Source organism: Maylandia zebra, linkage group LG12 (assembly GCF_041146795.1).
Source record: "Maylandia zebra isolate NMK-2024a linkage group LG12, Mzebra_GT3a, whole genome shotgun sequence".
In the NCBI taxonomy this organism is placed as follows: domain Eukaryota; kingdom Metazoa; phylum Chordata; class Actinopteri; order Cichliformes; family Cichlidae; genus Maylandia; species Maylandia zebra.
Window position 1 is genome coordinate 31,562,168 of NC_135178.1, and position 27,101 is coordinate 31,589,268.

Genomic DNA, 27,101 nt, shown 5'->3' on the forward strand with positions numbered 1-27,101 from the left:
ACGTAGGTGCTGCTGATACACTGTTACACAGGAGTAAGGTTTCAAATAAGCGAGACTGTGCTGTGGGGAATTGGATAATGGAAAGTCTTCAGAATCGAGTTTCTTGTCTCTGACTTAGGGCAAAAACAAAACAAATGAAGTGAACAATAGTTACCTATCCTCATGGGAAGTTCAGTGATTCAGACATTCTTTAGGGCAGGGTGATGCAATTTATTTCCACTTACAGTGTATAAATGGTCAGTGTCTGTTTCCAGAGCCATTAACTTTTGATGTCTTTGTAATTTTGCCCCACGGATACGCACAGGTGGATTCAAACTTCAAGTTAATTCTTGCACTGGTCACAGAAAAGTGTTAAGATTTGAATGAATGAAAATCCAGGATATGAAAAGAAGAGTGAAACCTCCTAATCTTTAATCAACAGGCTGAGCTTGTGTACTTGTTAGCAGTTGGCAGAGAAAGCAGCTTATGCAAGGAGAAGGCAAAAATCACATTCCAAACTATTCCATATCTGCAGTGTGAATTACTGTGAAGAATAGGGCAGCTCAGATCTTTACATTCTTTGTCATGCAGTATATATGGAAAACCAGAACCCAGCACTGTGCAAGACACTGATGTTCTTCTTTTGTTGCCTGTTTGTGTTAGGTCCTGCACCTGCCCCATTTCGATGTGATTCTTCATGTATTTTTTTAATCTTTTAAAAAGCTAAAATACCATATTGTATTATTTCCAGCACTAAAGCATGCTGGGGGAGACTGAATCCACCTGCATCTATTCCACCATAACAGTGTGAGTCACTGTATGACATGAGGGAATGGATGCGCAGAGGTGTATGTTGGTGTTGTGTGTTTTTATGGAAGCCTGGGGGTGGTTGAGCATCTGTTCTATGTGCCAGATCTATGCTGACCACAGGGATACAACAATTTGTTTCAGCTACACAGTCCAAGTTGTGAATCTCTACCAGATGGAAGCTGCTTTTTGTTAATTTCAAATATTTCTTTATGGGGACTGGAGACAGGCTGCAAGCCCTGAAACATTGCTTGGCTTTGCGGCAGGCTAATTATAAAGAGTCAGTTTGCCAATTCATGACAATGCAAAACAAATCAGCTAAGCCCTTGTCTTTACAGAATACTCTGCTCTCTTTTCATCTGTTGCAGTAAACAGAAGGGGAGCAGGAAGCTGATGTTGGCTCATTCTTGCTGCACATTCAAAGCACAAGATAAAAATGAGGGTTTCTGGACTTGTGACATGTTCTGTAGAGCTGCAGAGATCAGAGATCATCACAGGGTGCAATCCATGACGGAAGAGCAATTCACAGACGAGCTGTGAAGCTGTGATGACGATGAATACAAAGCTGCAGGAAAGTAAACTGTTAGTACTTCTACTGACAGTCAAACGTAGTGTGTGGCATATTATGACAGGACTGGTTTAGAAAATGAGCAATCTAGTGAGTGAGGAAATCCTTTGAAACCTCAGTTATTAAACCACTGTTTGTTTTGCACACGCTGCATCGCCACCTTTACTAGTACACTGTGTGACACAGTATTATGAGGATGCTGAATGAAGAGTTTTAGAGTCCGCTCCTTGAACAATTGCTCCTGCTGCTGTTTGACATTTGGCAGAAAGAGCAGCTTTTCAATATGGATTATTCATCAGCGGTTTGATCCCCCACTCAAATGTCACCACAACAATGCCTCTGACTTGGCAGCAGCGTCTGTCTTTCTGCAGCTCCACGGGGTAAGGAATTGGCAATAATTACCACATCTAATGTGGCCTTCAGACAGATTCAGTCTTTGTGTTCTAGCACAACTTCAAATTATTATTATTACACTGTTAAAGAGGGTTAAAATCTTGAGTTACCCTATCACTGCATTATTGCGTTCAGTGCACTCACTTATAATATATTCTAAAAAAGTAGCAAAGATGGCCGATACATGAACTGGTGCAGCATATGAGGATGAACCAGATGACTGGTGCATTGTATTATGCCGGAGTGTAGAGGGGAAAAAAGGTTATATGTATGCATGCCGCAAATAATGTGTATTTTTTTTTAAACCTGCATTCAATAACTGTTTGTGTGACGTAGCACAATAACATTAAAAGGAAAACTGAGAAAACTGCCAATATACTTGAAAATGTTAAATATTAACAAACTGAAACAACTCAGTGGAGCAATATTATTAACTTTATTTTCCCTTTTCTGTCACCATTGACAAATTTCAGTCCAATATTCTGTCTCACTTTGTTTCCACAAATGCCTGAGAAAAAAAAGTCACTACAAAATGATCCACACTGTTGAAAGCTAGTTCTTAACTTTACCAGTCTGTAAAGTTAATATTCCCACAGCTGCCTTCTGTAGGAATATTTAAGGCAAGAGCCGTGAGACTAAACTGTAAAGTTTAAGTTCAGGTACAGCTAGGTAGATTTGGTGTGCAGTAGTCTTTACATGCGCACAGACAACAGACTATAGCCTAGAACTAACATAATATACTATTGTTATAGTAGAACAAAGCACAAAGTATTTCTGGGCTGAACATCAAAACAGTGTGCTTTCAGATGTTATCATTCTTTTTGTAGTTGAGGGGAAAAAGCAGAATTGTTAGTAGGGAAATGAAATGAATATAGTAGTATTTGATACTATTATATCACTCTTTTCCTCCCCAAATTTCCTGTTGTAATATATGGAATGGGTAAACAGAACACCAGGGCATCCTCTTATTGGATCCAGCTGTGCCTGAGCAGAGTCTGCTGCATTCAGCTGGCCCCATTTCCCCAAGACATGAGAGTAAAACAAAAGAGTCTGTGTTTATCAGACAAGCGTTTCCATCTCTAGAGCATGACATGAAAAGATGTGCCATGTGTTAAGCTCATATTTTAAGGTTTGTTATAAAAATAGAACAGAATATCCAAAAATATCCCGTTTATGTTTTTACTCAAATTGAATCCAAATTTAATTGAATATATCACCATAAATCTTAAACTGTGCAAACTGAACTGTTGCTTATAACTAATTAGCACTCAGTTGAACAAATTTGCCTTCTATGCTAATTGCAATGCTAGTTACAACGACACTGTCTGCAGGAAAATCCACCAATTTTCCACACACACACAGAACTTCTCACTTGGGTCCTGTGAAGAAGAGAATATGCTATTAAAATACTCATAGAAAATCCTGCAGCTTTTCCATCAAAGCTAATTCATGCTTTCCACTAAAACAAGCTTTTGGCCTGAACTGCGAGTATGCAGGAAAGTATTTGCTTGGATTGGAAGACGACTCTTCTGAAACTGCTGTCAGGTAGAAAAGCAGAAATTTAAATCCCAGAGGCCAAACTGAAAAGAGCTCTCAAACTTCTTCATGTCAAGGACCACCAACATGCATCAGACCACAAACCTTTATGTGCCCAAAGGAACCATATCTGGAAAGACTTCAAATATCTACGACACATAACATTTTACTGCCTGTGTTACATAGGAAAGCTATTACTGAAGAACACTCCCTTACACAAAAAATGTGTATTTTATTGGACAAATGGGCCCTGGCTAAAACCTAAAGGGCCCAGCTGATCTAGAAAATCATTTAGAGTGTAAATGATTTAAATATATAATTATTTTTTTCAGGAAGCATAAATAGGTTTGGGTCTGAGTGCAGCGAGGATGGAAAATACATACGCCATTAGTTTTGATTGTTGATAATATGAAAGTAAAATAAAAGGTTTTGCTAGGAATTACCTTAAAATTTAGGACAATTAATTTAGGGAATTACTAATTAAAATAATTAGCTTTCTTTTAGATGTGTGGAGAGGCTCGTGCCCTGACAGCAATATGAAACTATCGCTGGCAATTATCTTAACTTAGATACTGAAAAACAATTTTAGGCCTATCAATAGGCAGGATCTCTGAAAAAAAAGAAAAGGAAAATTCACAAAAGGTAGGCGAAAATGTAAAAACTGAACAAAATCAAAAAAAAAAAAAAAATAAAGATGGATAAAAAATACCACATATCTTAAGACCACAACATCGCAAAAGCCTGCTAACCTTTGTTTGTTATTAGCCGAGAACTCGGAATAAAAAGTCACTGATGACAGTAAACACCCAGGCACGCAGGGGTGTTAATAAGTCCTTCATGGACTCTTGAGCAAAGTCATTTAATGTTTTAACAGTGATTACCAAAATTTTGAAATCAATATGGAACTTAACAGGCAGCCAGTGTCAGTTTGCCAGTACTGCAGTAATGTGCTCATACTTCTTGGTGCCAGTTAAAATCCGGGCAGCAGGGCTGTGAAGCGAGCTCTAAATGATGCCTGTATAAAAAGCACTGAGACAGTCGAAGTGAGAAAAAAGACCTATAAATTACGTCCATCTTTCATATACAGTTTGTCTAAAGACAAAATAAAGCTCTGAAGCTCGTTCTGTAAAACGCTTTATTCTCTTACACAAAAGCTGAATTGCAAAAACAGCAAACTGGCAGATCTGTTGCACTTAAATAGACATGTTACCTGGTTTATATTTTAATGCTAAGCTGAGCTAAAAAGTAACCATCTGCTTCTTCTTCTTCTCATTTAACTCTTGGCAAGAAGATGAACAGGCATGCATCTAAGAACCCCTTGGCAGTTCCTGGGCAACAATTTGAGAATCACTTGCATAGGCTGCTGCAATAATCATTACAAACCCCATGAAACTTTACACTCCAGATTGAAGATCTTCCCCTAGGCTCTTCCACAGGACATAGCTCTCCTTGTCTGTAAACTAAAACGTGTGGTAACAAAAGCTCACATCCGGCGATGCTGAGACAGGTACATGGGAAGTGCTCTTTCAAGGTGGTGAGCTCCCTTCCTTCCTGGTCATGAGAGGACGAACTGTGTGGGGACTCTGTGCGAGGAGAAGAGATCCAGTTGCAGACGGCTGAATTGGTGCTCTGTTGGGTCTCCCCTGGACACTGTCATAGCGTGTTTGTTGAAGGCGGGTCAATGAGGACTTTATTTGGCAGAGGAATTTCGCAGCACACGACAGTACGCATGCACATACACACATACATGCACAAATTGGAATCAGTGCAGCCCTGCAACCCTGTTATAATGGTGAGAACGGAAGTAAACAGTGAAGAGGCAGGGGGTTAAAGGGGGCTGTCACAAAAAGCTGGTTTAATGGTTTAAATTTCACTTGATTAAATTAATTGTTCATTTGTCAAAGCGGAAATGTGTTCCTTGCTTTTGCTGGGGTTCGGTTGGAGTTTGATGGAACTTGACACAGACAGAGTAGTTGCGAAGCACAAACAGCAGGAGTGTTTACACTGCAAATTTTCAAATGTCAGACAGATTACTCTGAAAAAGTTCAGTCACACGTTTCACAAGAAGTTAAATATTTTCATAGAGCGCAAGTGGATTGGGGGTGAGTCCACAAAAGTACTTTCATGTGGTTTTGCTTCACCTCAACTGATTATGTAGATGGAAAAAACCCTAATTCAAATTCCTGGGGGTTTCTGACTCTAAAAATGTGTAAATTGCAACAGTTTCAGGTTTTTGTGACATGCAGGTTTGGCCAATAATATTATTTGCTGACATAAATGAACAGAGGTATACTTTCAATATCAGCAGAAGTGCAGAACAACTGAGAACGCACACACAGAAAGGTGCAGAGCAGTTTTAGTAGTTTTTGCAGTTCATCAGTGTTGCTTTTGCTGGAATTTGGCAAATTAATAACTAGAAAGTAGCTGGAGGACCTGTTGTCATGTTGGCATTTTTGAAGCAAAGACTGACCCTATTTAGCCAACATGGTAGAGTTCTGGGTTATCACTAAATGCTTGAAAGCACGACTAGTAAGTTGCACAGATGTTTGCTATTTAGTAGGCTAACAGTAACAGACTAATAAAAAACTGAAATTCACTGATAGCAAGCATTGTCATTTGTGAGATCAAAACCTGTGTGCCTGTGTTGGCACACTTATAACATGGCCACACCCTGCACATCTGGTAGAAACTACCTACAGAGACAATTCTGCTATAAAGTTGGACATTTTAACATGAGAATCTGTGGAGATTGCTGAGCCAACCTTAACCACAAGAGGAAGTGCAGTAGTTGAACTTCTGCTTGTTCTTCATTTCTCAGCCCCACAGTTGCCATGAAGTAGTAAAGCGGTGAGGTCGCTATGCCAAAACTGCAAAAACAGTTTAGAAGTAGATCAAGTTCTGGAGGGGTGAATGCACATCCACCACCTTTAGCATGCAGCTGACTTGTTGTGGATGCTATGTGATTAGTTAGATTTCTAAACAAAAATACTCCAGGTTGTTAGTTGCTTTATATCCCTGTACTCTTAGCAGATTTGTGGCAAACTGATGTTGTAGGAGCATGGTGAGTATAACTGGAGCTTCCAGGTGCTAAAAAAAAACCCTTTACTAATCAAATCTTTCTGATAATAAACCCACAGAATCTTTTCGCTAAGTAAAACAGTGCTTAGATCAGAATGAATTAACCTTTATTATTAACATTTACAACGCTCCTTTAACTCCAGCAAGATATGACAGTGAGCACCATTATCCACGTCATAAGTGGAAACATCTCAATCATCAATTATCCTTAACTGATCAAAGCCAAAAGTAACAAGCAGGATCTGTTTTAGAGCTTTGTTTTTATGTCTGGTCACCATATTTCTACAGAGGGCTGACCATCTGTTTCTAAAATGGTTGCTATGGCCCAGCAGATGCTGCAGATGTGATTGTTTCTAGCACATCCCGAAAACTACACGATTTTCAGTGATTTGATCGGCAGTACACAGACACACGTGCACACTGACAGGCTGCTGCTTTCTGAAATGACACACCTTTTGCTGAAGGAGCGCCTGAAAACCGCGTGTAGCTCCAGATTTGCTTCTCTTGGATTTCAGCTGAGGGCGACAGAGGGAGGTGTTGTCCCCCCTCTCCCGCTTCTCAAGATTTCCCTCAGTCCACAATAAACTTTCATTTTGGGAAGTCGACACACACATACACACACCGCTGGGCTTCTACATCTTGTCCTGCATTGATTCCCCGGGAAAGCTGGACGAGACTCTAACGGAAAGACGGAAAGAAATATCGGAAGCGCACAGGTGAAGCTCTGTGGAGCGTCTTTTCTTTTCCTTAAAAAAATCACATTGCTGTTATCTTCTGGAAGGAGACTCAAAGAATTAGAGGCAAGACAATGGCAAAAAGAAGCTTTTTCACTGCTGGTTAATCCCGCATCGTTTCACTGTTTTATTTTTGCTGTCTTGCACTTTTTTACTCTACGCGCGACTCTTCAAGGAACACCTGGGATGGAAAAACTTTATCTGCCTCCTCTGGACTGTAGAAAAAACTCCCAAGAAAGAATGAAGTAACCGCTATGGAGCCGGATAATGCCCCGTACTCCAAACTGAAAACCACTGGAGTCGGGGGGTGAGTCGACATATTCAGAAGTGCATAAATGAGCACTTTTCTTTCTCACTTTTCTGAATTAAAGAGGGATTTCTTTTTTTTTTTTCGGGTTCCCCCGAATCCATGTCCTTTCGAGAAAGATGTTGATGTCTAGCAGCACTGATACAAGCAGTATGTTTTACAGTAGTTGTTTGAAAAAACTTGTGACAGCATTTCTTGGGTTACTAAGACAAATGACTTGAGCTTTTAGAGGTATTTGTTTGAGAAATCGTGCAGAACAGGTGGTGTAATTAATGGCTTGCAGAGATAAGCATGTGGAAACTATTTTCTCTGCTCTTAACATCAGTTCAGTGAAAGCCAGTGTAGTCTGCTGTGCTGTTCTACAAGTTCTGCCTTTGCAGCTTGTATCTGAATGAGCTGCCAAACGATCTGGGACTGATTTAAGGGAAATGTATGAGAGGAGGAGACACTCCTCCTCTTCCTCCTCCTCCTTTTCTCTCCTCCCTGCTGTGCATCTTACTCAGCTGGTTGGCCTGGCTGACACAATGGGAGGAGATGTCCTATAAAAGTCCAGATGTTGCATCACATAAAATCTGCAGGACATACAGGAGGCTTGGTCACAAGTGGCACATACAGTTTCTGCTGCTGCTGTCAGTTTAGCGAGATTACAGTGAAGGTGGAAGGACTAAAACTTTCTGAAGCTCAAACCAGCATTCATTGTGCCAGTGGCTGACCAGTGGTTTTGTGGCTCTTTGGAGAAGAACCGCAAATGTAAGAATTCCTGAAAATGCTTTAATTATAGCACTTGTCACTAAGTGTGTGCCACTTCAAGCAGCACTTGTACCACATTCACCCAGATTCGTCTGCTGCATTTAAAGCCCAAATGATGTGATGCGTGAAAACCTGATATTATCATAGAGACAGCTGAAATTCACACCCATTTGAAATAATTCAGCACCTTTAGAGCAGCTCCATATGAGTAATCAGCATCTCTTTTATCACTTGTCTTGACATATAAATGTCACAGAAAAATCAATGGTGTAAAATTTGCCGTGTGCTGCTTGATGTTGGATATTAAGTGGCACTGTTGGCCTGTGAAAACAGAATTGATCTAAATCTAGTTGAATGATTACACGTCCCTGTGTAGGCTGAGAAAAGCAGCTTTTTCTCACTGCTGGGTTTAGATGAAACCCCTTTTAAAACCCACAGTCCAAAAGTGCTCGGCTAGGCTGCAGTTTGCCTCAGATAAAAGTCAGATGTTAGCGATAAAACACTGACATATGAAACACTTTTTTTCCCCAAAGCATTTGTCTATCTTTCGCTTGGCATTGTGGGTTTTAAGGTGATGTGGTGCATCTTTTTTAAAGATTGTCAGAGGTGGCCTTATGGGAGCACTTACCTGCCTCTGCTGGGCAGTAGCTTATCTGGTCAGGCAGCAAGATAAGCCAGAGCTTGCTCTCTTGAAGCAGATGTTAGACTGTTTGAAAAAGCAAGGGCTGCTGCTGCTGATGCTGCAGCAGCACCTAACATGACTGTGCCAGATGGCTCTCCAGCTAACTTAGTATGTCACTTTGCTTACTTAAACTGGTAATGTATCCTGCAAATTATTTCACATAACATTTTGCATTAAATTGGACTAAGCAAGAATGTGAAAGAGATACATTAAGGGCTCAGATGACATTTTTAAGGAATTTATAAGTTTTTTTTATGAAATGTGATTGAAGTGCACCTGAAAGCTGAGTTAATTGTAAAGCACAAAAATTACACAAACCTCTAACATCTGACATGTTTCCTTTTGTCTTTGTATTTAGGAGAGTTCTGATTCTTTGGACTTTACTCTGTTGTACCTGCTCTCTAAGGCTAACACAAGCACAAGGTAAGAAACTTTAAAGCAAAGGTGGGTAAATGTCTGTTATACATTTTCATTCAATGTATTTCTGAGCATGTGGTGTCACAAATATGCCTTAAAACCACTGAGAAAAAGAAAATTGAAATAAACTAATGAGCTGTAGAAGGCTGGGTAAGTATGTGGCCCTAACATGGACTTGTTATTGTGCAAACATTTGTCAGTTTACCACTGTTTATTTGTGAATAGCATAAATCCTGCTCAGCTTTACCTTTATGAGCAGTGCAGTCTGCCAACTACACAGACTGATTCATTGTGTTTACTCTTCGCTGGAAACCATATTAAGTTGTGGTCGAATGTGGGACAGCCACATCTTCTAATATATGTTCATAGAAGCAGGAGGTTTAAATACTTATAACTTGCTGAATTTACTAAACCAATTTTAAAGTGGTTTGGTTTCATTGCTAACGTCTCTGTTACAGCGAAAACTGAACTGGTAACTCAAATGTCGCACACAAAAACAGGTATTCTAATAATGTGCAATCAGATGTGGTTCAGACATTTATTTTGTTGGAAAAAAGATGAACCTGTGGACCTCTTTCATTCTGCAGGAGTTCATTTTTTTGTTTCTAAGCCTCTAAAGCTCAGCAAACCTCATACCCCCTCTTTGATAACTTAATTAAAGTGTTACCTGACCTATCAGCCACACTTTGCAGAGTCTTGTCTGCTTGAAGTACTTTCGCACTTTCATATTGTGACTCACACTCAGCTGTGCATCGATGTCTGCTGCAGTTAGCTTGCTGTTACACATCTGAGAGGCCATTATCAGCTTGTTGTCTGAGTCTGCTGTCAATCAAAAATCCGCCAGATTTTTATTCAATCGGCACTCTTCCCAGTTTCTCGATGTCATTTGATAACGTAAGCCACTGTGTTCCCTGATAGCAGTTTCTGGCAGTTTTATCTGAAACTCTGCATGCATCAGATGATATTTCCCTCCTGTGATGACTGAGTGTCTAGAGACCTAGTATTTTATATGTGTTAATTTGCACACTGTCAGATCCTAACAAAGCACAATTTTGTGCTTGCAAAAGGCTAAAATAGAAAAATAGTTTTGCTGTTACACAACCCGGCAGATTGTTTGGATCATTTGCAAATAGATCACATGGAGCAGTCCTGCAGATATGAAATGTCTATGCATGTTTGGATGTTGTTGCCTGTACTTCACAGTCCAGATTTTGTTATTCTACAGCTTTTAGTCTGCATTGTTTTCTACATTTTGACATCAAACACCAGAAGAAATCTTCACTGTCAGTGTGCACAGGCCTTGAAGTTTAGTTCCTACAGTTACACATATATCAGCAGCCTGTGTGTTTTTTTCAGAAGTGTTCCCGATTGAGGTCAGCCAGAGTGCAGTAATCCCAGAGTAGATATGGGAGTTCGTTATGTATGTGTTGATGTAATACCAACCATCTTCTAGATGACAGCCAATCTGTCAGTGCCAGACACTGAACCAGCAAACCTTAGTGAAACTGACTGAGCAACTACATGTACTTCTGTTATGAAGTCAGTTAGGAAAGAAGCCTAAGACTGTTTTCAATAATAATCATGATAGTAAATAAAAAAGCATACATTCTGGGTGCAGAACCTCCCACAGTTTTTAATATGGAATAGTAAAAGTTTAGCCATGGCCAGCTAAACCACTGGTAATATACACTGCCCAGTAGATGGATTATTGTGCCTCATCAAAGGCCAACAAGCTTCTCTCAGATGAGAAATTTAGTGAAAACAAAACCCTTCTTGTACTTGAAGTTCTTAAAACACATTAATTTTTAGCTCATATGACCAAAAGGATTGTTGGCCTCATGCGTTAACGAGGCATCCATGCCCATCTGACCATTCACGCACAAATTAGTCCTCTTACAGTACTGCATGGCAATAGACATATTTGTCTTTAAGGATACTTTACCATTTTTGCAAGGATCACTTTTTCTCTTACTAAGCATCAGATTTTAGTGAGACTTCCACAAATCGTCTTGCACGTATTCACCAAAACTGTACCCAAGGTTGTGGTCTTGGTCACATGCGTCAATTTCTGAACAATGACCTGTGAACTGTGATGGATTGTAAGCATGTTGAGCTACTACGTCACTGACGTTCTGGTTCTTCAAAAACAGGCTATGGTTTTTGGTTTTTTTGTAGTCATCCTACAAGTTTTGACCAAAAGGTTCTGAGAACTGTCTTACCATATTTGTGTTTGGTAATTCTCACATCAAAAGACATCTTCTCTTGCACACATGGACAGTTTTTAGTGACTGCTGTGTTTAGCCACCAGCCAGAAAGAGCCTTTCTGTGAGGAGTTTTCAAAGCTTGCATGGGTTCTCCAGGTATTCCGGCCTCTTCCCACTGTCCAAAGACATGTGTGGGTTAGGTAATTAGAAATTCTAAACTGGCTATAAGTATGAATATGAATGGTTGTCTGTTTCTGTACAGCCTGTGCAGTGTACCCTGTCTGTCACGCGATGACAGCTGGGATAGGCTCCAACCCCCAATGGATCTCCTCCAGTGTGTCGAAATGGCAAACCACTAGCCTGACTGTTATTTTTAGAAAATGGACAAAGATCCATGAAGGGAAATCTGGTGAGTGGTTGAGGACTTGAGCAAAGATTGTTTATGTCACGAAAAAACTCCTCCGTTTTCAAAGTGCTCTGAGCAGGCGCCAGATGCTACACTGGCATGTGTCACAATTAGGACGGTTTCCTATAAACGCTCCCTCGGATGCCTCAGGATGTTACTGTAGCACTCCCTGTTGACACTCTCACCCCGAGGAATTAATTTTCTGTGCGTAAACTGAAAAATGTTGAGAGAAATGCAGAACATTTCACACATGACACGCTACCTCTGGGCTTGGAAACTGTGGACTCTTCAATGGAAAACTGCTCGTAGCTGCAGACCCAGATCTCATCACAAACAATAGTCATGTGAAATTTAGGTAAGGTTTAAACAGAAGTTGATGTTGCCTCTCAATGCAGGCTTTAGGTCTTTGGTGAAAATGTACAGCACACAGCATAAGTGGTCAGAGCACCACTTCCTGAGAATGATCTAAAAATAGCAGTCGTGGTGAAAACCATCTGGTGATGGCAGAGAAGATGACCTTGAGCTGGAGATTGTCTAAATTGAAATAATGTAAGGATTTTTACGTACCTGTTCTCAGAACTTTTTGATCACATCACAAAAATGTAAAGAGACATGATTTGTTATTCAGTGTTGTTGCTTTTCTTGATGGTATCTATAAAATAGACATTTTTTGTCTCTGCTAGAATATTTTTGCTGTCAAGCTGTTGCAGAAAATACAGAATCTACATTAGCAGCATACTAATAGTGGAAACGTATTAATCTTCCCCTGCTTTCTGTGAAAAGTTTTTGTTGTCTGATACACTTGTACTTTAACTATGCGTGTCTCCAGGATGTGTCAGACTCAGTTCTCAGTTATTATTTTTTCAGCTCATCAGGAGGCCACAAAAAGCCAGAGGCAGCCCGCCTACCCGCTTAGATTTAAATATGCAGTGTAAGCCCTGAAAGTACATCACACAATGAAAGAACAATTTTGCTTTCCTCATACCATATTAACAATTCAAATCAGTTCTATATAAGAAATTTGACTGAAGAAGGCTTTTGTTCTTGTTTCACTTACTGTTTGATGTGTCTTTTCCATGTGTGAATTTTTCAGTCGAGCTGACCTCCCGCTGCCTGCACATACTGAGCTGGATTTCCCACCTCCTAGCGGGACTCGTGTCTATACTTGTTTTTCTTCTGCTGAGCCAGAATTGATCACTTAGCGATTTATATTTGCTAAGTGAAAAAGAATGGGTATTTACAATTTCTATGTGAGCTTTTAGTCTAAGAAGATGGGGAAACGTACAGAGAAGATTAATACATAATATATATTTAGCATGCGCTGATTGGTTTGAGATTTTTCAGCCCTACTAATTTAAACAGAAAAAAAACCCCTATATTTAGAATCACTGATTACCTAAATTTATGGCTAATAATAGAAAATAATATAATAATGTGAAGTGAGTCTGTTTTGATTTGAAGAGTTCAGTCCATTATATTTATAGTCAAAAGAAAAGGCTAATCCATGAAGTCAGGCCTGGCATGAAACAGGTAAGTTGGGATTGACATAGTTTAAATAGTGTAGCTGAGATTTGCCAGTTTAATGTGTAGAATGGTGTGAGCTGAGCTATAATGTGGGTATTGAGATCCAAATCTACTCAGTTTTGTTCATCACACGCTGGTTTATATCATAAAGATCCTGCAGTATTATGGTCTGATCATATAAACAAGCACTTGATGATAATGGGGAGGAAGAACTAATGATAAGAGACCCGTTGATGTGCTGAGATTGTGAGCTGACTTTAATGTCTTGACCTGACTGCCCGAAGTAACGATGTGCTTGATGTTTGACTTCTAAAGATGAGTAAATGTTATTTTTTCAAATGCAACATCGAAGTTAAAAGAATAAATAACTGAGACAACCTTGATGCTGTTACTTTAATGGGTCTCGGTTTGTGGTTTGGGACAAGCAGTGTTACTAAATGTATAATATTTCAGCTTTTTCTCTATTTAAATTTTGGTTAAATATAGGTTATAATGGTATTGGTTCATTGAAAGAATGTTTCTGACTCGATATTCTATTCTAATAGGTGGTAAATGGACTGGTTTTTATGTAGCGCTTTTCTACTTGAGCACTCAAAGTGCTTTGTACTGGTTGCATCATTCACACATCTAACACAGTCTTCTAACACTCCAATACATTGGCGTTAGTTTCTTGCCCAGGGATATTTGGGATGCAGACAGGAGCAGCCATCGATTGAACCACCAACCTTCCGATCAGTAGATGAGGTCATCTAGTAATCGGAAGGTTGGTAGCTCTGCCTCCTGGTCACAAGAGAAATGGGACACTTTCCCAAGAGTGTACGTTTATCGCAAAGAGTTCTTTAGAAAAAAAGCACCCTTCTCTTGCTACAATGAAATGTGGATTTAATTAAACTTTAGCACAAAGGTGTGGATCCAATTAGGTGCAATATACAGAATACACAGTGCTGTAATGGATCACTGTTACCCACATTTTCCTCCCTTGAGAAGCAAGTAGCAATTAAAACCCGCAGAAAATACAGCAGTGTGTTTTCATGAGCTTGGGCCCCTGTCAGAGCGATCATCTTTAATCAGCAGACATTTCCAGATAAAGCGAGATAGCATTTCCGTTTCTAATGCACCTCTTAAAAACCCACCACTTTCCTTTCCAGGGACTCGTTCAGCCTCCTTACCCTGAAATTGTTCCAATTAAGCCTGATGTAACGATCACACAATTTCCAGCAATCCCCAAAAGCAAATATGGAAGTGTGACCATATATTGGAAATTTTATGCAGTCTTTTAAAATTGTCTTTGCCTCAGGTTTTTCCATTAGTTGGACTTTAAACTTACGATGCCACGACGGGAATTCACATCTTAATAGATGATCATTTATATTATTGCACTTTTGTTTTTACTTGAATACAGATTGCATTTGAGTAGGATGCTAATAATCAGATTCTTGTGTAAATTTAATTAGCTTATTAATTGCACACAGAATTAGCTGTCCGCTAATGTTTCTTTCTTGTTTCCTTAAAGATGTAGATGTCTTGCAGCAGCTTGGACTTACTGGGCGAAGGCCTGGCAGCTCCCCATCTTCAAGCTCTCGATCCATCCATCATGGCATCATCCCCTTCAAGTCAGGCGTTATCCTCACTGAGAGGGCACGCATCCAGGCACCTCTGCACACTGTTATACCCTCTTCTTACAACCCCTCCAATCTCTCCCTTATCCTTAGCCTATCTGTTCATCGCATCAACAACGCTTTCCTTTTCTCAGCTCTGTCAAAGAAAAGAAAAGTTCAGCTCGGAGTGCAGTTTGTACCAGGGAAGATCCTTGTACACGTAGGACAGCAGAGCTCTGTAAGTTTTGACTACGATGTCTACAATGGCCAGTGGCACAGTCTGGCTTTGGATATTCGAGGCCAACAAGTGTTCTTACACACATCTTGTGGTAAGAAAAGCATACATGCAGATTTGCATTCTAGAAAACAGGAGACTCTGGATCCAGAGGGCTCCTTCCTGCTGGGCAGAATGGACCACAGCTCGGTGCCATTTGAAGGTGCCATCTGTCAGTTTGACATTTATCCCTCAGCCGAGGCAGCTCATAACTATTGTGATTACATTAAGAAACAATGCAGAGAAGCTGACACTTATCGGCCTGTATTTCCACCACTGCTACCTCTATTTTCCACAGACCCAAACGTTACTGTCACTCACATAACTCCTCTCTCTTTGACGGAGATATCCAAAAAGGCTCGGACACCTAATTTGGCCTTCACTGAGGAAAATATGAGGACTACAGTTCTTCCTTCAACCAACTCCGTGATGTCTGTGTATATGGCAATGAGTACTCCAAAACCTGGTGCTGTGTCCGTTTCTCCAACAGTTCACCCAGGGCTTGAAAGCCCATCTAGATTTCCAACTCAGTCTGTTACAACATCTCCTGGGATCAACATGACTCCACCGAACCCCAAACCAACCTCACACGCCATAAAAAACACAAAGCAGGCAGATACCAACTCACCGCAACCTTCTGGAAAAAGTATACACTTACCTGTTTTTACCAGATCATCAGAGATGAAGCCGGCTCTCCAAAGTACAGCTGCTTCCACGCAGGGGTCTCCTTCAAACGCCTACTTTTATAATAAAAAGCAGCTAACCACAGTAGCTCCAAAGAAACCCGAGCCAAAGGTGACCAGCGTGCTGGATGTCAAGCCCACCTCGCTCACTCCAGTCACTCCAGCTGCAACAGATGGCTTTCAAACATTTGACCTGGAACCGACCCAATTCTCTGCACTCGCTGGATCACCTGGACTAAAGGGCGAACCAGGACCGCCGGTAAGTGTGTCAGCTCTAAACAAACACAACACAAACATTTTGCTGAAATCCGTGAATGTCTGTGTTGAAATAACTGTAAAACGATTAGATGAGTACATTTCTGGTGTTGCTGTGTTTGAATTCAAGCATTATTTTTTATCTTTGTATTGTTATATTTTAGCTTAGTCTATTAACCCTTTGTTGAACCACAGTGACACATAAGTTCAACAGGTTGTTGCTTCAATAATGGCGTATTTGCTGGTTCACTCTGTGATCTCCAGACCTGCTCTGATGTAAAAACTGATGCTGCTCTTTATTGTGTGGTTTTGTGAATCAGGCAGTGACCCAGCGTGTACTGTTCTGATTGTAGAAGTGCTGGTTGTGTTAATGATGGGGAGTTTTTAAAAATCCACTAAATCGTTTTATTTCATGACTTTGATAAAGTACTTGCAAGCAGTGCTAATAATTTTCAAACCTCATTTTTATTTTCAAAGCTATGGTGAAAACAGTCAGGTTCACAGTCGACATTTGCCAGTCAGTGTTTGTCTTGGTGGAAGGGCCGGCAGTGAGGTGTTAGATTCCTTTGGGAGGGAGTGGGACTGCTCAGAGAACGAATACTTTTAAAGCAGGGTCAAAGGTAAAAAGGGATAAAGCACTTGTGCCCAGTTACCTATTGGGACTAAATATTTGAAGGCCTTATAATATAATATAAATGTTACACTTGCATACAGGGCAATAATAAATACAATTGTATTGTTGTGTTTCTTACTAGTTATGTTGTCTGAACAAGTTGCTGAGTTTGGCTTATAGTCCAATTTAACTTATCTTATGTGCCATTTATTATTATTTTTAAATTCTGATGCCACTCTGCTGGGATACAGCTGACGTAAGTGGGCTGCTCACAAGAGTTTCACGAACTTTGTTTTGAAAATGTGGTTATGATAGGCTCAAATATAAAGTATAAATCTAATCTGAAGTGATGATTAGATGATAAAAGAAGGTTTTAATTTTGAAGAACCAGAGTCTATTTGGATCTTGAAGCTTTTGGAGCATTGAGATACATATTGTTTGTTCACATGAATCAGATAAATATACATATATTTCAGAAAAAAATAGACAATACAGAGAATACCGATGTCATTGTAAAGTTCAGTGTTTCAGTTAGATAAGTGATCTTTTTTTCATGTTACCCTGTATGAAATTATTTCAACACCGATGTATACAATAATATCATAATTTATTTCATCGTGTAATATTCTCAGGTAAAGACATCCATCCATCGATCTAACGAAAAGTTCTTGATGCCTAACCAAACCAGTGGTTGTAAGCAAAATAAAAAAATTAAGTGCAAACGAAATTAATCGGCTAATGAAAACAAAGCCCTGGATTGATAACAGAGTCGGATCTCCTGGCTGGAAAACTTGTCATCTACACTCCTCCGACCTAAATATGTAGACTTTGTCTCTCTAAAATATAACAGTAGTATAACTCTTGAAGTCTGCTATTGCCTCATCAGCGCACTGATGGCAAGGGTTTCACTCTGGTATGACAGCGCTATCTGATGGAATGGCAGTATCTGTCACCCTGGGAGCACATTAAGAATGGCTATCAATTAATATTCTAATTATATAACGGAATATAAATTAGATTGGATATTCAATTGTCAAATGATTAATTGATTGTGAGGGGGAAAAAAATTCTACAGCGCCAGCAGCAGTCTCTCTCTCGAGTGGCACAGAATGCGAGGGTGGCCGGGGGAGTTAATGACATGCGCTGCTCCAAGTGTAAGAGATAAATAATTTCGCTTAATCGAGGAACATATGATAGCGATTAGGGAACGTGAGTGAATGGGTCATAATATTTGTCTGATGTTGTAATTAACGATTCAGTTGCTAGCCATGAGCTAAGCTGGATGTTTAGGAGGAAGTTGGAGACATTTGGATAGTTTATTATTGTTTGGTATTGTTTGTTTTGTTTTGGGGGTTTTTAAACAAATTATTATGTGGTTTTTGGAGAATGCTGACACCACTTTTAAGATACATACACTAATGGTGACAAATGTTACATGATGTAATTTTGTTCTCAGAAGGTCAAATTGGTGGTGACTGTTTGGCCCTTCTGTGCTGCCATGTTTTAGGATTTTTTGCTTCTTTGCGGTGATATTATACTTGAAGCACTGCTTACTGTCATATTTGCTGCTTACCTTTCTACACCAATCAGCTTTTTGACAGATTGAATTAATGTGATACTTTATCAAATTCCCCCCTTTCTGCAAACTGCAGTTTGACTGGTTGGTGGAGCTGTACAACTAAAATTTTAGTCATGTTTCAATCTAATGACTTCTCTGAAAACATGAGCTCCAGTACTGCCTTGGCACTGACCCTAGCAGCGACTACAGCTGAGTCTACTTATCATGTGTGGACAGCCTGATGGTTGCAATCTAAAGAATCTAAAAGTTGTTGAAAGACATTTGGATTTCCAGAGTGTACGGAGGCTGAAATAGTATAATTATAGCTTGTGGTCTTGGCTGAGACAGACCAAAGTGCTCCATACATCTGACATTATTACAGTAGCCCAATTTCAGCAGGACTGCCTCGGGCTGTTTTAGGTCTATTTTTTCTTTTCCACTTTAAACTGCTTGAACAATGGGAAAATAAGTAACAATCCTAACATTTCAAGCAAACTCAGGTTCCTCAGATTGACCCCTCATTAAGTTTGACCTTTCAGGACTTTGCTAATCCATGTATGAAATTGTTTCAAAGCTAGCTGATGCTTATAATTAATGTGATCGGCTGTGACTGGAACCAGCGCCGACCTCCCAACCAGTGCAATGACTCAGAGTTACAGTGTATGCACTTTAGTGGTTTTGGGCTGAAATAACATTGGCTGCTGAGGGAGAGTGCGACATTAGTTTCTAACAAGATATCCTCATGCCTGCCAGCGTCTCAGTGCCCGAGTGCTTTGCAACTTATAGCTAACTTCACCAAGGGACAAAAAAACTCAACATGTTTTTACTAATTGACTCTTGAGCTTGAGTGGCTTTTAAAGGTTTTTCTTTACTTTGAAAACTCCAAACTTGCTGTCTTTTATTATTCAAGAGTATTCAAGACTCTCTTAAAATAACACAAAAAAGGCAGCAGCTTCTATTTCCTCCTCTGTATTTCACTCGGACACTGACAACTTCTATATTTTGCTTTTAGGGTCTTCCAGGACTTCCAGGGTTGCCAGGAAAGCCGGGCAAGAGGGGCCCACGGGTGAGCGTTTCCCAGTCAATCCAACCAGTGACAAGTTTAACCACAAATACCCACAATTCTTCTTTCTTCCCCTTCTGGGCTCTTCTACAGTTCCTTTCATGCTCAAATCTCTATAATGCTCTAATGATAGGGTGATAACACCACTAGCTGTTCACCGATGTGCATGACCTTTTGAGTGTTTTGATCAAGCGCTCAGTGGATCACAGAAGATTTTTCAGTCACTTGTTAGTTCACTTTGGCTCTGGGTTTGATCTAGCTGACCTTATGTTTTCAAGGTCCGTTTGCAAAGCTTTAGAGCAAGCAAACACAACCTACACATATGTGGGTTAAAATATAATGGATCACATTATGTAGATATTTAATAGACGCTGAGAAAAATGAAGGTTGCAGCACATTAACAGTACTTAAATTAGGCATGGGTCCTAAGTTAATGTCAGTGAATAGTTCTATTGTATTCCAATGAGTATAAGTCTTCTGGTGCCATGTCTTTAATTTCTAGACTCAGTGTAGCTCGAGAACTGATGGAATCAAATAGAGAAGGTGGAGATGTTATTTTAAGCTCATGTTTTCAGAAGAAATTTAAGAAGTGAAAGAACACCGGGGCATAATTTGTCCTAAGGGAAGGTTTATTGTTATAATTTCTCTCAAAGACATTGTCATTGATGGGTGTTTGTGTAGTTTCTGACCTGTGAACTACTTCTTCACCACCCATGGATAGAATGAAAGAGGAAACATTTTCAGTGGTGTGATACTGGTCTTTTTGTTGACCTGCCACTAAAGTGTACCTGCAGAGCACTTGTGCATCTAAAGACTTTGCATATCAGCTACCTACTGGAGCCTATGAGACTGCACCCTGCAGTTGGGCCTCAGGGGTGGGTTGTGGAACCCAATCTCTTTAAACAAGGAAGAAAGAGGGCTTTGTCCCCATCTTATTAAAGGCATTTAAGACCCTGTCTGGAGCTCAGTAGCTCTCTCCAGTTGTACTCCATACCCTCTATAGAGCTCATTCATCATCAAGCTCTCGAGACCCAACTATAGGCCACGCTGACTCAGATTGCGAGGGTGCAGTTCAGGTTTTTCAACGTTTCCATGAACCGTCCTGGTTTACACGATTAGAGAGGGAATACCAAACGGCTACACGCATGACCTGCAGAAAGCTAACAAGTGGACTCTGATCTAGTAAATCCGTTATAAACATTTGGATTAAAACTGACGTTTGCTGTATTTTTTATTTGGTGTTCATTTCCATGTAATTCAAAACGTAGTTGCTTTTTTTGGCCCCATTTTGTGCCCATTTGTCAAAAAAGTTTAAACTTAAAACAACAATGTTTAGTAGAAAAACGAATGACTCAGTGTGGAAACAAGGCCAAGTGTGACTGGGAAGCCTAGTGACTTTGTTTTGGTTGAATTCAAACTCACCAGAGCAGAATCCAATTTAAACGAATGAGTCTCTACACTGTGTACGGCTAAATTTACAGAATTATCATACAGTTGCCACAGTTAGTCCATTTTTCAAGAATTTTCTGTCTGAAACATTTTCATCACTAATTCAAGAGTTATATCTTTCATGCAAGAGATATTTGGAAAAGGCAGGATGTAAGCAACTGCAGATTCAGTTGGCTGTATAAGATGCTGGTCACCTATGGGAAATTAAAAGGCATGGGGAAATAGAGAATGTGTAAAAGTATTTTCTCAAGTTAAAAGAGCAATCCAATCTTTTGCAGATCAAATTTCACCTTCTTTCTGGTCAGATATAAACCAAATGTTCCAGGGAGACACAATATTAAAGAAGCTGCTCTGCTATTGCAGAAAATATGTGAACAGTGTAGCATTTCCGGGAAAGTGTAGTTCTTTTTCCCATCATAAACTTTACAACGTTTGGAATATCCCTGCACTATTAAGGCTTTACCTCTCTGACATCGAGGTGCCATGTCTGACCGAGCAGACAGTCTCACCGCTGCTACCACCTTAAAGCACCTCTTGACACGTGAAAACATCCATGTTCCTTGACACAGCCGTAAACCTGGCAGGGTGCCGAAGATCACCTGGCACTGAATGTGAGGCTTGAGAGAAGATCAAAGAGGGCTTTGTGCAAACAAACTGACCTGCCAGCGTATAATCAGTATGCAATGCTGGGTTATTGTGAAACTGAGAATATTTGCACAATTGCCTGAAGAATGCTTGATACATTCTGACACAAATTGCAGGGTCAGCAATGGAACTGATTAATTCAATTCAATTCAATTTTATTTATATAGCGCCAAATCACAACAAAATCGACTATGATTATGCAGGGTACATGCTCCGTATGTAGCCATGACTAAGAGCTAGATTACATTTGCTATTTTTCACACATTCAAGTTAAGAGACACTGACATTCTGAACAGTTTGTTGATCACCAATGAAATGATCCTGAACATCAACAGAAACACTGACCATATGCCAGTGTCACATCAAGAGAATTCAGTCCTAACCACAGACATGTCAAGAAAATGCCAACTCCACACAGACAGGCTCAGTCGGTCACCATTGTTTTCAATGTGAAACAAGAACCCTGTTTGATGATTGCAAATTAAGTTGTTGGGGCCAGATTAGTCATTGCACAACACCAGCTGTACTGATGACCGTGCCACTGATCTTGGGGAAACAATTAGTGCTCAGTTAGGACCCGAGCTCATAACTCAATAAAATTAATAAGCTAAGATCTTTTAATGTACATTATATTGCATAAGCATCATATAAAAGCTAGTAATTCCGTCCCTGTGCTCCAGAGAAGGCGTTAGCAGGTCTGTTCTGGGTTAATGGCCTATAAAACTGCAGCACTCCACGCGCCACTCCTGTAAAAACCTTGCCCCACATCATAAACCTGGTCACAGTGCTGGCACATAGGTACCCTTCATCTGCAGACCTCAGGTGTGTTTGTGTGCTTCTATATCTTATTAGTATTCATTATCTTGCGGTTATGTGCTGGTGGTCTCTAAATGACCACTTGTCAGGGCTCATTTTAATAATTAATAATGTGAAGGCACTTTGACAAATGTATGCATTCTACTTATTATTCTTTTCCCTGCTGGGATATCACCCAAACAGCTTGTCATCATTATTAGGCCTCCTTACCTTATGTACTGTGAGAATGTAATTTGTAATACACTATCCTGACCTCTCTTTTTCTCAGTTTCTCTTTCGTCCTTGCTTCCTATCTGAAGCTAATGACTTCCATACGTTTTCATATTGAGCTGAAAGGCAGAATGGTCTGACTAGAAGAGGAGGAAATCTGTAGATGAGCTTCTGTTAAGTGTCTCCATATGTCCAGCAGCAAGCGTCTGCTTGGGGAGAGGTCTGGCCAGTTTGAGGGGAACTGTCCAGGCTGTGGACTCTCCACAGTGTGATAATACAGCACGATAAATAACAGAGACAGAAACTGGCTGGATCACCCAACCGTACACTTACACCTTTTGGCCCCTGTCTATTTTACTCAGAGTAATTCAATCCCTCACTTTCACCTCCAGCTTGGGGGGGAATGTGTCTCTTCACAACTCATGGAAACTCTTTGCAACTCAAAGAACTGGTTGAAGTTACAGTAGCTTCCCGTTCAGGGCCTTTTCAACATGTTTCATTGCTTTCAACTTTGCTGGAGAAGATTTTCCAATGCTCAGCATTTCATCCCCACCGCACAAGGTGTGGTGCAGATGAACTGAAGACTCTTCACTTGAAAGCCTCAGGAAGTCGTGGCTTTAATTTTCCAAACATTCTCTTTTTGCAGACTGCTTGAATTTTTAATAAGTTCAACTTGAAAAATAAAACTTGTATCCTCGTTCTTTTTTCCTTTACCATCCCCTGCTTTGTAGGAGATGGCGCATTTGATAAAATATTTGGCAGAGATAGGTCTTAATACTCCTACAGTTTGTGGCACAAAGTTACCACGCAATATGATGTGGGACTGCAGAAAACAGCGGAAAAGTGTAAAGGTGAGGAAAATCACAATCATATCTGGACAAGCAGGCACAGGGCACCCATACTCAAGCAGAGAGGACCTCATGTCTCACAACACATTGAAATTGTGAACTGCACATCTGTGAATAGCACACATGTAGGACTTCTTTCTTTTGCTGCTTCTTTAATGACTACATTTCCTCTGTGTCCTCTTTCATCACACGAATCTCTGATTTTTAGGGTCCTCCAGGCCCCCATGGAAATCCGGGTCGTCCTGGACTGCCTGGAATGAAGGTACATCTACATTTTAAATAGTAGTGACTGTCATGACTTATGCTAGAAGATTATTCATGTTAGTCTATCTAATAAAACAACATTAAAAGAGTAAGACTTTTTTATTTAATTCCTCTGCTCTGGGTGTCATGATTCCATCCACCACATTGAACATTGGCACTGTTGTTTCATTTTTATACAAGCTACACTTTTGGCACCAACAATTACATTGTTAATAGCTAATAAACAATACTGGAATGAAATAGAAGGTTTTACAAAAAAATGATATTTACAACTATTGAAGTGTACCGTGCTATATTAGTCGGATGAGAAACTTGAGTGTTTTTGAGTATTTGGTGTGACCATCAGTTGGCCTTGCTAGCACTGAATAAAGTATAATTATCCTTCGGCAAAACTGTAACGAGAACCCCTCAGGGATACAAGTACTTGCAGTCAGGCAGGATAGTATAATATAACTGAAATGAAATGAATGGCAAAACTTTTTATGTGGCATAAAACATTTCCTTCATTCTCCATATTCTAACTGAGGACATTTCTTTCTTTTTTTTCCTAGTCATCCAATGCTTGTTTGGGATTTTACTTAGTTTGCATGTCGGAGGTCAGATCCTTTTGGCTCCTTCTACCACTTTGAAAAGCCATTTGTTTCCCTTCAAAAGAGAACAGCAGTTTTAAGTTTCTCTGTCTCAATCATTTGCATGTACTTGACACCAGCCTGCTCTTCAGCTGATTTCAATTGTCAGGCTGCTATCATAAAAGGATCTCCTTGTTTAACTTTGTTGGAATAAAACGGAAATTGCCCATACTTCACGTCCGTACCTAATCCATTTGAATGCATCCAATTACAGCGTTTTCCAAAACTCATATCTTGGTTTGGCCTGCTATAACTGTGAGAAAAAAAAGTCCTATTATATTTTTGTTAGGTCTTATTTAGTAAATATGCGTTATCTGGAACAGAAAACCTGAGCTGGTTCATTTTGACTCATTTGCACTTAACCGTCAAACTGCAGACTGTCTGATTTGGCCCCGTTCGCTGCACTTAGAAAAACCGAGCCAGTCAAATGAAAGCACGCTATGCTGTTTTTTTGTTTGTTTGTATATTTAGATGTAATTATGATAAATTGAATCAAAAATATTTTCACTTACTCGCTACTGTAAGTACCTGACCATTAGGCTTAAAAAATGAAAAGGAAGGAATAGAAAATGGATAAATCAGCAGAAGGTAAAAGTGCTTATTAAGGTCTTGAGCTTGCAGAAGTTATTAACTAATTCCACATCTTTTTCCAACCCTTAAACCCTTCAGATAATCTAGTTCAAGGAGAGTGAAAAGACAGTGTTTGTATATGCGTGTTGCTCCCTGCACTATAAAGAAATCAGTCTGGAGAAACTGCAAGAGGTTATTCAGTGCCAAGTGGTAACTGACACAAACATGCAAGTTTAAATGGGCCGATATGCTGTGAAGGGGGGAATTATCCAGTACAAAAATGAAACGAGAACCCCTCAGGGATACAAGTACTTGCAGTCAGGCAGGATAGTATAATATAACTGAAATGAAATGAATGGCAAAACTTTTTATGTGGCATAAAACATTTCATTTAAAAGTGTTCTTTTAAAACTATGCATGACTTTCCATCTATGCTCATATGCTAATGTGCTGTTGCTATTTGCTATAAGAAGTTTACTTTCTTTGAAAACAGGCTTTGGTTGCAAGCTGCAATGTGCGTCATAAAAGAGGATGATTTATTTCCACACTTTCCACACTTGGAGTCAAATGTAATGTGTTACAGCATTTTCAATCACCTCGTTGATTATAGCTGTACCGTTTGGGTGCTTTATCACATCACCTGATTACCACTATGATAACCACTAACACAGGAAATGCTATACTGTGCTTCCACTTGGACATGGTTGCACAAATTACATGGCAGTTCTTTCACTATTAAAATTGAACACTGAATGCTGACCCAGGCCGCACTGACAGGATTCCCACTGCCCGAAAAGGGAGAAGAATGTACACAGTCACTCCCCATTGCTTCTCCCTAGCTTGATGTAAACTGAGTCACAGGAGGGCATAAATGGACTGCACAGTTGCGTAAATACAACCACCAATAATTTAATGAACTTGTTACTCTTTGATTATATAAACCAAAAAATAAAATTCAAAGTTCTCTGCACCTTGTGAGGATCAGTGTTGAAATTTGTGCAATAAAAAGCTCTGGCAGACTAGAACATGTTGTACTCGTCATGAAAAATTAATGCTTTCTCTTTTTTATGTTCTAGGGACAAAAAGGAGATCCTGGACTGTCCCCTGGTCAATCCCCAAAAGGACAAAAAGTATACACATTATCACATTTCCTTCCTTAAATCTGTTGGATTATCCGCAGACATAGGCATGTAAATATGTCGATAAACTGAATGTGTCCTCATTTGCCATTTTAGGGAGAACCTGGTGTCACGGGCCCCCCTGGGCTGCCTGGCCAAGACGGACGAAAGGTAAAACGGCTGCTTTGGCTCACAAACTGAAACTGTGTATGTATTTGTTTGTAAATCTGCCAGGAAGTAATTAATTGCCATCACAGTTTGCTGATTCTCTTCCATGAAAGTTCAAATTCTTGGTTTCTGTCCATTCTTTCTCCTTTCTGACAGTGTTTTCACACATAAATCAGACACATCAAGAATGAAGGACTGACTCAGTCCTGTATAACGAGGATCCGTAAATCAAATGAACGCTCTTTAGCTCTCTTGCCTTTGAAGGTGGAATCTGTCGGTCTGTGTGGGGCTTTCAGCCAAACATGAATGTTTGAGTTCTTGTTTGGAAAACAGCCTAACATAATGCAGAAGTCAAGGAGCACACCTGTGTTCTAGCTCCCCACTGGTTTGGAAAATGAAATATTTGAATACCAGGCCTGTTACATCATCTGTGTCGCAGGCCTAAAATATAATGAAGGCATCTGAGGGGAAAATAAAGATTGCCGGGTGAAAAGTTTTACATGGTTTCCTCGGTTGTTATGTCATTCACTCTGGAGAGCAGTACTTCTAAAAAAGTAGGACAACTTATGAATGTGGGTTAGCGCTGTGATCTGGTCTTGTTCGCAATCAGCATTATTTAACGTTCTTTGGATACCACTGCGCTGGGTTATCCTGACAGAGAGTGACGGTTAGCAGAGTGTTTTCTCAGTGGCCTTGTTCATTTTATCTTTGGCCTTTTCCCAAGCCCCTCACAGTAATTGCACATCTCAAGTGGTCTGGCACTTGTCTGGATTTCTTACTATGCACAGTGTACAAATAAAATGGTAAATCTGATCGTACTTTTGCATAGAATTTGTTTTACAATAATAGTTTTACATAACTGCAGCACTGTAGGAATGAAGCCTGTCTACGCGACTTCTAGCTAAGTCTTTTCATTGAGTTTCTTAATATTAAGAAAAACGTAGAATGTCACTAG

At 39.9% G+C, this 27,101-nt stretch overlaps 1 protein-coding gene across 2 annotated transcripts in view; it reads left to right on the forward strand.

Moving 5' to 3' along the window:
• Nucleotides 1-6,876: 6,876 nt before the first annotated feature.
• Nucleotides 6,877-27,101, forward strand: part of col27a1b (collagen, type XXVII, alpha 1b) — a 66,024-nt gene continuing 45,799 nt past the window's right edge. The window contains exons 1-8 of one of the 2 annotated variants that reach the window (XM_076891108.1): nucleotides 6,877-7,077; nucleotides 7,271-7,402; nucleotides 9,193-9,257; nucleotides 14,899-16,199; nucleotides 19,379-19,432; nucleotides 23,606-23,659; nucleotides 25,937-25,990; nucleotides 26,096-26,149. In XM_076891108.1, the coding sequence (XP_076747223.1) occupies nucleotides 7,350-7,402; nucleotides 9,193-9,257; nucleotides 14,899-16,199; nucleotides 19,379-19,432; nucleotides 23,606-23,659; nucleotides 25,937-25,990; nucleotides 26,096-26,149 (1,635 nt within the window). In that variant the 5' untranslated portion in view covers nucleotides 6,877-7,077; nucleotides 7,271-7,349. Of the gene's footprint in view, nucleotides 7,403-9,192; nucleotides 9,258-14,898; nucleotides 16,200-19,378; nucleotides 19,433-23,605; nucleotides 23,660-25,936; nucleotides 25,991-26,095; nucleotides 26,150-27,101 lie in introns of both variants that reach the window. The other variant, XM_004566726.3, reaches the window with a different exon arrangement.